Below are 9,470 nucleotides of genomic sequence, written 5' to 3'. Positions count from 1 at the left end.
GTGGCTGGCAGCCCGTCAGGGACGGCAGCCAGAGCCTTCTGTTTACTCAGCTCCTTCCTGACTCTGCAGCACAAGTTGCTTTTGGAGACTGGGAACTCCTAACATTACCTTTTTTTTTTTTTTAAATAGCCATTGTTATCATTGTTGCACGACGTGATTTATTAGTCAGCCAGAGATTATCAGTGCCCGTATTAATTTGGAGAGGAAGAAAGAGAGACAATGTTTGAAATATCTGGGTTTAAACACGCAGGGTCCAAGCACAAGGGGCGAGGTGGGCTGGCGCCGCTGAGGCCGTGGTGGTCAGACTTTCTCCGTCTGGAGAAAGCGCAGAGGGGACAAAAAACCGGACCGATGCGGGACCACCGTGAGCTGGAGCTGTCCCGTGGGAGAGGGTGGGCAACGGAGGCGAGCATACATCAGCCCGCAGGCGGATGCATTTTGCAGGATGGTTAGTCCCGCTGCCGAGCGCATCGCTGCCTGCAGGGTTGGACAGTCACTCCTTAAGGCACAGCACAAAAATCACCCCAAGGAGCCCCGGCACCAGTACCACAGCTCAGCCTTCCTCTGCCAGGTGTATTCTGGCTCAGAGCACCCCGCCTGGGGAGGATTTCAGCCCAAAGGCAGTGACATGTGTCCTTATTTGACCTCCAGCAGCATACGTTACCCGTTATCATTAGAGCTGCTAGTAACACACTGCATCAGCTCCCTCCCGCCTGGCAGAGACCCCACGTAGCACCTGCAAACATCTCGCCCAGGCAAGCCAGGTCAGGGACAGCCAAGGCACAGGGATCCCACCAGAGAAGCGCATGGATAACAGGGAACCTCAGCTGGCGCCCCCCGGCATCTCGCAGCACGAAGCTGCTGTCTCAGCACAGATGGCTGTTGCTATTTCGCCCCAGAGATGTCCCGCAGACCCTTTTTAGCTGCCACCGTCTCCTGGTCTTCCCCTTGCATGCTGCCAGCTCAACACCTCATGCTCCAACCAGACCTGGCAGCCCCCCTTCACCCTCCCACTGGAAGATGCTCAAAGGATTTCGGGCGCGGAGGAGCTTGGGTGCAGAGGAGCGGGACCGGGGCACAGCCTCGGGCGCGGAGGAGCTTGGGTGCAGAGGAACGGGACCAGGGCACAGCTGGGAGGAGCACCCACCCACGCTGCCCAAGCAAGCAAAGGTCTGTGCACAAGATAAGGGCAAGAGCAGCTCGGGTTTTATCTGCAAAAGATATGAAAAGGTTCGATTTCACAATGAGGTTGTTTTGAACATTGGGTATCCACGCAGCTGAGCGGCTCTGCTGGAAACGGCTCAGAAATAGGTGGAAAAATCCGCTTTTGGCTGTTGATGCTGAAAAGCAGGAGGCATTCAAAGCCCACCCCGGGGGCCGGGAGCCCACGCCGATCACCTCCGCCGACCCCGGGAGAGCTGCAAACCGCATGGCCAGCCGGGGAACAGAGCATCGCATGGGGAGTAACCCCCTGCGTGGGCCCGACCGGCAGGCAGGGCTGGCCTGGGCACCGCCTCGAGCTCGGCAGCACAGCGCCCTGATTGCATCCACTCTCGGGAAGGTTAAAATAAACCACACCAACACCCAACCTCCTCCCAGCTTTAGCCTGAAGGTTGCTTCAATGTGGGAGAAACATTGACAGCAGCAAGAAACTGCAGAAGCTGATAAATCTGCAGGGAGGGTTCTTAAACTGCACGCTGCCAGGATGAAAAAAAAAGAAGCCCATAAATCTGGGCTGCCATGCAAATAGCAAATCTCCCCTCCTCCACTAAGGAAAAAAAAAGAAATAAAAAAGGGAGGCATGGAGAGAGACGCAGAGCGTGCCGATGCTCAGAAGCGAGGGGATACTTGGGTGGGGACGGCTCCTTCCTTTCCTCGCTCACCATTTCCTTCCATCCAGGCGGGTACTCACTTACTCCATCAAAAACATCACCTCTGCTGGACGATTACGCTGGGATTTAGTAAGAGTTTTCCAAACACGGGGTAAAAGGGCCAAAGGATAACGCTCTCCACACGAGCCGGTTTTGAACGCTGTCGCAACTGTAGAGCAAAACACGCACCGAACAGCTCCAGGAGCCCCCCCCCGCCCCCAAGCCCCCCCCCCCCTCCGTGTTTTGAGTCACCAAGTAACAGTCCCTCCACTCATTAATCACGCAGCATCTGTTGGGCCAGTTGTACTTAATTAATGAATAACAAGACCATTAAAGGGCACAACAAGCTTTGGGTGCTCAGGCTGGGGAGTTCACATCTGTGCTTGTTTCACCACGATTAAACAGAAACAGCATATTGAGAAAAAAAACCCCACATAATAAGTTAAGCACCACATTGCCACGTATATACTTAGAAGCCTTTGTATTGCATGTGAATCCTGCCAGTTTGTTCCAGTTTTGCCCTGGCTTATTTTACTTCTCCTAACGGGTTTTGTTAGAGGAGATTTATTCCAAGATTTATTTTTTTTTTTTTAATTATTGTTTTTTATCCTTTAGCAAGATGACTTTGTTATTTTCTGCAGTAGAAAACCACACGAGTTCCTTGGTTATTTTCTGCAGTAGAAAACCACACGAGCTCCTTACAATGCCCAGAAATCAAATCAAACAGTCAGGAACCACCTTCAGGGTCCCGTGCCTTTATTTACCACGCTGTCCCTTCTGCAGGCCATTAGTGCTGTTTCTGGAAAGAGGGAGTTGTCCCATCTTTTTGCAGTTAAATAAGAGGCAAACATTGCATGAACATTTTGACCTGCGTTTTGCCAACACATTGCGTAAATACACTGAAGCACGATGCAAACGTGACGCTGATTTTTGCTGTACAGCTGCGAGACCATAAAAATACGCGGTTGGGGCCCCGTTTCCCCCGCGCTTTCCCAAACGGCACGTTCTCCAAGAGAACAACCCAAAATACCAACTGCAAGCATTTAAGCAGCAACAGGCAACTCATTTTCCTGTGGCCCCCAACAAAGAAACAGCGCTACCCACCACCCTCGCCAAAGGCGAACCCGCCAGGGAAACGGCCAGATCACTTCAGCTCCCTTCTCCTTGGAAGGGGCTGCTGCCGTTAGCTGGGGGGGGGGGGGGCTCTAAGGTTTGGGCTCTCCCAAGACAAACCCGCTGCAGCCCCCGGTTAGGTCACCGCACACCAGCCTGAGCCTCGCCCGTTGCCTTAAGGCAGCAATGGGTCTCGTAACCGAGACGAGGAGCCTGACAGCTCAACGCCTCCAAAGCCGCAGCAGCGGCCCGGGATGCACCGTAGCTCGGGCCTGCAGCAATCGCCACCAAAACGGCTTCTGGGGAATTACCGACCAGCAGCTCCAGCACCACCAGAGCCAAGACAAAAACACCTCCAAGAAGCTTCACCGGACCATTTAACAAGGTGCAGTACAGCCATTTCATCCCCTACCTGCTGTAGCGAAGCCCGCGGATGCTCATCCGGAGTCTTTAGGACCAACACACATTGAATTTGGAGCAATGCTTTGATACACAGCACAGAGAAGGTCCTCCCAGCCCAAGCTCTCAGAAGAAGCGTGCTGGGGGAGAAGCCGAGTGAAATAGCTGCAGTTGGACGAGCCTGATGCCCATCAAGCCCTAACAAGCACAGCCCCCCCCCCCCCAGGGCTGCCTGATCCCCATCACCTGGGGAAGGGGGCTCCACCCAGGAGCAGCAACCCAAGAAAACCCGAGGAGCCGCTGCCTGTTGCGCCTGCGTCACGGCAGCGTGGCGGGTGGTTTGGGCGGCACAGATACCCAGCTTCACCCTGGGACGCTTCCTCGGGGTTTGCAGCGAGCTCTGCCCAAAAGGAGCAACTTAAAGACTTCCCTGATGGTGCCCTCCTCTGAGCTGGGCTCAGAGATGCCACCAGCAAAGGGCTCCCTGCAAACGCAGCCTGTTGCAGGTGTCGGGGGGGCAGGCACTTATCCCAGCCATTAGCAAACCGGGAGCAGCTGGGTTGGCTCCTCAGCTGAACCCTGCAAAATCAAGCCCTGCAGAGTTTATCCCAAGTTACGGAATTATTTTATCTGTGCGAGCAGATGCAGCTAGGTGTCACCCAGCCACGCCGGGTGGGAAGCATGCTCCTTCGGCACGAAGACAGTGAGTTCATCCAAAGGGGCAGAGTGCCACAGGCGAGCAGCAAAAGGAAGCGTCGATTAACTGTTACGGGCATGCCAAAAAGGAAGCAGCAGCACCCCCAAAACCCCTCTGAATAGCGCCGGGCCGGGGTTTGAAGCACCGTGTTTGTGCTGGTGCTGCTGCGCTCTGCTTGCTGGCCCCCATCCCACGCGCTTTGCATCCCCGCTTCCCCCCGGCTCCTTAAGGCAGGGGCCATCCCAAACACTTAGCCACGGGCTAATGACGCGGGGAAAGGTGCTGACGCGGGGAAAGGTGCTGCAGGTGAGAGGAGGAAGAGGAGGAGGAGGAGGAGGAGGAGGAGGAGGAGGATGCTCGACAACAGCAATCGTTCTCGGTCCCCCGGGAGAGTTGTGCCGTAGAAAGCAAACAGCAATACGTTGGGGCGAGGGAAAGGGGAAGACAGAGATTGCGGGCCGCGATAGTTCCGTTCACTAAATGGGAATTAAAATCTTTATCTGCGGAGTGCAGAGCCTGGGGAGATGGAGATAACGCAGCTCCATTGCACTGCGGCGTGTGATACCAACCGAGCCGCTGGGCTTTCATGCCTTTCTTTTAATTGCCCCCTTCCTGCTAAATTTAATTGGAAAATAAACAAGCAGGAGCCTTGAGAAGGAGACTCGGGAGCAGAGGATGTCTGCCCAGAGCGATTAATTACGTTGACCCGCCCTAATGATGTCCACTCCTTCCAGGGTGTGATACAGCCCCAGGTTTCACAGGTGGCTGAAGGTGTGACTGTAGCCACGTCCCTGACATCTCGGTTCTTTCTTTAAATACTGAGTCATAAGCCCTTCAGCTACCGCTCCGGGAGTCCCACAGAAGAGAAACGAAAGCCTGTGAGGCGGCGGGGGGCAAGGTAGAAACTCCTTTACAGTAAAAATGGAAAAGTGCACAACTTTATTGTAAATTATTGCTTATGGTATGCACGACGTAGGACCGCGTACGCACTGACAGAAATCCCGGCAGGTAACAGAGTACAGCGGGACCTCAATATCAACAGTGTGCGCATAGGAAATATGACTTGACACCGCGGATCTTCCGATTTCGGCGCTGCGGTTCAGCGTCAGGTCGGATCAATATAACACTTTTGGGCCCCAGCCCCGTTGGATTTCATCCAGCATTTGCCAATCAAACTATCAAATTTTTAATCTCGTTTTCCAGGCTCCTGGGGAGCTACATCAGAGCTGCTGGAACGCAGAAAACATTATTTCTGAAAAGACTTTCAGAACAGCCCCCAGCAGACATTTTACATCCAAAAGCAACCTTTTTGCTCCTTTTTAAAAGACACAGCTTTGTGGCCGTGACTTTGAGACGGGGAGCGCGAGCCCCTTTCCCCCTCTGCCCGCCAGCCGTGAACACGCTGAGCTGCGGCTGAGGCTTAGGCGGAGGCTGTCGCTGAGCCTTTTGGAGGGACACGTCCAGGCCCTGGTCCTGCAGATGCTCAGACACGCGGTTTTAACTTTGCACGCAGCGCAAGTCCCAGTGCAGCGGGTCCACAGAAGTGCACGTGGAGAGGATGCCTGAGGAGGGCCCCAGCAAGACACCTCATCTGCCTCCCGGCCAGGAATTTTTAGTTAAAATATTCTCCAAATATTTAACTTAAATCTCCCTTGCTGCCATTTAAGTCTTGACCCGGGACAGAGGGAGCAGATTATCACCCACCCAGGGAAGCGTGATTGCCGTGGCGAGCAGGATGGGGACCACGGGGCCAGGTCTGCTGCAGGAAAGGAAGCCCCGCAGGTCGGCTGGGGCGGGCTGGGTTTACACCCTCTGCTTTCCAAAACCGGCCGTGCTGACCCCCCTTTGCGTGTGCATACACAGGCGGCACGGGGTGGCGGGCGCGGGCTGCTGCCCCCCAAGCTCGGCTTTCCACCCCGCTGTAGGAACAGCGTCCTTACAGCACCAGCGGTGACAGAGCGGTGGAGAAGGTGCTGTTGTAGGAACAGCATCTTTATGGCTGATATATGTATATACACGCAGCTGATACAGCTTTATAGTGACGGTGATGGAGCCGGTGCTTTCCGCGACCACGCTGAAGGAGGGTCGCATAGCTCCTGCGCGTGCGGGAGGGCACAGGAGCAGGAGGGCTCCTCCAGTGGCGCGGGGGCAAGGACCTTCACCTCGTGTTGCTTCACCCCCCCGACGGCAAATGGAAACCCTCCCACTGGATTTAACCCTTCCGTTCAGATAGAATTTGCGTAGATTACAAATATTTCCGAGCAAGGGATTTTTTCATTGCTCCGGCTACGTACAAAACCAGCCACAAGCAGAGCCCAAGTCCAGCTCAGGACCGCTTGGTTCAGCTGCGCTACACACAAATAACAGCAGCAAAGCCTTTTATAAGCGGAAAAGCAAGTACAGATCCCAAGGCTTGATAGTCAGCGTATGACAGAGAGCATAAGCAGCTCCCCAGAAAAAAGGTACAGCTCTACCACGGCCATTGGGATCGCAGGAGAGAGGACAGGGCGATGAGAAACCCAGCCCTGGTAACCATCTGCCCTTTAAACCACCCATTTAATTGGGTAACAAACTTCATAAAAATAACATTTCGGAGCCATTCCCCAGCTGCCAATAAAGACAGACACACAATTTACATGGGAAACTCATACCCAGGGAAATAAAGGAGAGCAATAAAAACGAGTGAAAAGGGGACAGTTTATGAGTTTGGATGCGTGCTGCCTCTCCCTCCCATCTTGTCCTTGCCACATGTGTTTTAATTTTCCTCCCACTCCCATCTTTATTGTACTCCTCTTCCCAGGGAGACAAAACACGGTGCTCTCCTCATTAAAACTGCCAACAGCGGGAGGAGGACAAATATATCCGACTTAACCCCGCTTTGGCTTCAGTGCCGTCCCCGGGGCGATCCCTGTGCCCTCCCGCCTGCGATCCCTGTGCCCTGCCGCGGTCCTTGTCCTGGGCAGACGTGCTAACCGGGCTAGGGCTGCTTGCTGAAGGACCCAGCCGCTCTTTGCAGGTATCACCTCTACGAAGTAAGCGAAGAGTCGGTCACAAAGGGAAAACCCGCGAAACCCATCGCTTTGGAAAGGAAAAAATAAAACTAGTGGCTTTAGCTGTAGCTCGCGCAATGCACGCCTTGCCCAAGCAATCAGTCATTACGTTGCTCCTAAAAAACAGGGGAGCCCAGGGAAAAGAAAACCAGCGAGAAACGCACGGCAGCACCCTGTAACCCAAACACCCTCTCCACTTAATAAATCACTACTACTTTGGTGGGGTTTTTTTTTGTTTGTTTGTTTGTTTGGGGTTTTTTGACTGAATCTCCAAAGGTTTGCTAGGACCGCAGCTCAAGGAAAGAGGACTATTTATTAGTCTGGGATTCATGTTTCCGCGCAGTTTTCCAGAAGCGACGTGAGGATGGAGGCCTGGGTGCCGTGCGGGCAGGGACGTGCCTTCTCTTGCGTCTGCATGGCAATGCTCATCTGTGAGGGAGGCTCCCTGGTGCCGCCGTCGTACACGCAAGCAAGTGATTGCCTTCATTACCATGAAATAGGGCCAGCCTGCCAAATTAGGGTAACTTTTCAAAGTAAATGTAATTTTAAACAGGAGTTCATTTGCTCTGGAAAAGGCGGCCGCCTCCTGCAGGGATCTTTGCAGAGGGGGATGGAAACCGGAGCAGATTGCTGCTGGCCCTCGGTAATCCCTTCCTCAGGAAGAGGGGGAAAAGGTGTTTCTGAAGGTGAAAAAACACCCCAGGGAAACACAGTTATTCCCAGAAGGGTGGCAGAGGCAGGCACAGGAGCTGCATTTTCCCCGGCCACAGCCACTGGCCCATGACCATCGAATAACCCTTCCCGACTCCACAGTTATCACCTGCGTTTGCTCCCGAAGGGCTCCACGCCGAAACCAGCAGAGCCTGTAAAGAAATCACCAGCTGTGTAGGACACAGGATCCGGCCCCATGTCCTCATCCGCTTTCCCGCTGAAACGCCCGTTTAGGTTTCGGGCATCCCCATCCCAGCACCACCCTGTTTGCCAGACACCCACCCCCCCCCCCCTTCCAGCGTTGCACCTCGAAGGGGCAGCATCGTCCGCAGCACAGAGGGGAAGGCAGGACAGATAAACAAAGGCGCGCAGCACGATGCCCGGCCCCAGCCTTTGGGGATAAAAGGCAGGGTTTCTTCTCCGCCGGGCGGGTGGGCGAAGCCGGTGAGACTTGCAGAAGAGGGAAGCGCTCCCTTCATGGGGCTGCCTTTCATGTGGGCCGCTGATAACATCTTATTTTAAAAAAACCCCTTGCTGTTCAAAAAGCATCCAGATCCTGGCGACTGTGGGGTTTGCGTAGCCTGATGCAGAAATGGCTTTGTGGACCCGATGCCCAAAGCCGATGCTCTTCGGTCGGCACCGGGGGCGACAGCATCTCTGGGGCTCTGCGGTCCGTCTGCTCCAGAATAAACCAGAATAGCACTGGCTATGGTCCCATCCGTCGCCTGGTCCTGGCTGGCTGCTCAGCCTCCTCCTTCTGCCGTCGGCAGTGGCTTGTTGCAGCGCCTCTGCTATCCTGGTGGGGAACACAGGCTGCGTTAGTGCTTCACGAGCCTTTCCAGCTGTTTTAACAACTGAAAGCAAGGTGGAAACACATCCTTCCCCTCCGCGCTGAGGCCTTTTCTTTGTTACAGCCACTTAGAGAAACTAACAGCACTAAAAGAAGGTCTTACAAAAATAATTCCGAGAGATCACCACTAAAGAATGTGAAATATTTTCGTTTGCTTTTCTTAAAAAGTTGACTTTGTTGCATTTATTCACAGGGAGTATTTTTCTTTCTCTGTGCAAAGGCCCCTGCAAAAATCCTGGGAGGATTTGCGGAGCGTGATATTCCTCAGTCGGACTCAGCAGGAGAACCTACTGGAGCCCAGAGGGAATTCTAATGTACCTGTTGATAAAAATATGTAGAATGAGGTTTATAAATCTGTACATGAAGTATGCATATGTGTTTGTGTGTGTAATATCAACAAAAATAAATAGTAACTGGAGAGGGTATGTATGTCCTGCAAAGACAAGTACAGCATTAACGAATGAACTGCGGCACCGGTTGTGACTGTGCTGCGCTCCCTCGAAATGCAGGCTCGGCCCGCTCCCGGGTGACACTGAGAACCGGGCTTGTAACCTCATCCGCAGTTTGAGAAGAAGAATACGAGGACGAGACGACCACCTGGTGCAAACGGATCCCCTCCGAGGGCGAGACCCCGCTCGCTCCCCTCCCAGTCGCAGAGACGTTTCCCAGTAGCCGGCTTGGGCGCTCCTGGCTGTTTGCAAAGCCTTTCTCCATCCGTCCCCTTACGCTCCGGGTTTTGGAAGCGTCCCCTTACGCTCCGGGTTTTGGAAGTTGTTATT

At 53.9% G+C, this 9,470-nt stretch overlaps 1 protein-coding gene across 1 annotated transcript in view; it reads left to right on the top strand.

Moving 5' to 3' along the window:
- The first annotated feature begins 351 nt into the window (after positions 1 to 351).
- THBD (thrombomodulin) overlaps positions 352 to 9,470 on the top strand; it is a 28,324-nt gene continuing 19,205 nt past the window's right edge. Inside the window, 1 exon segment of the mRNA XM_019474421.1 lies at positions 352 to 392. Coding sequence (XP_019329966.1) covers positions 352 to 392 — 41 coding nt within the window.

This window comes from Aptenodytes forsteri, unplaced genomic scaffold (genome assembly GCF_000699145.1).
Source record: "Aptenodytes forsteri isolate BGI_AS27 unplaced genomic scaffold, ASM69914v1 Scaffold185, whole genome shotgun sequence".
NCBI classification, from domain to species: domain Eukaryota; kingdom Metazoa; phylum Chordata; class Aves; order Sphenisciformes; family Spheniscidae; genus Aptenodytes; species Aptenodytes forsteri.
This window is presented reverse-complemented; position numbering and strand designations above follow the sequence as displayed.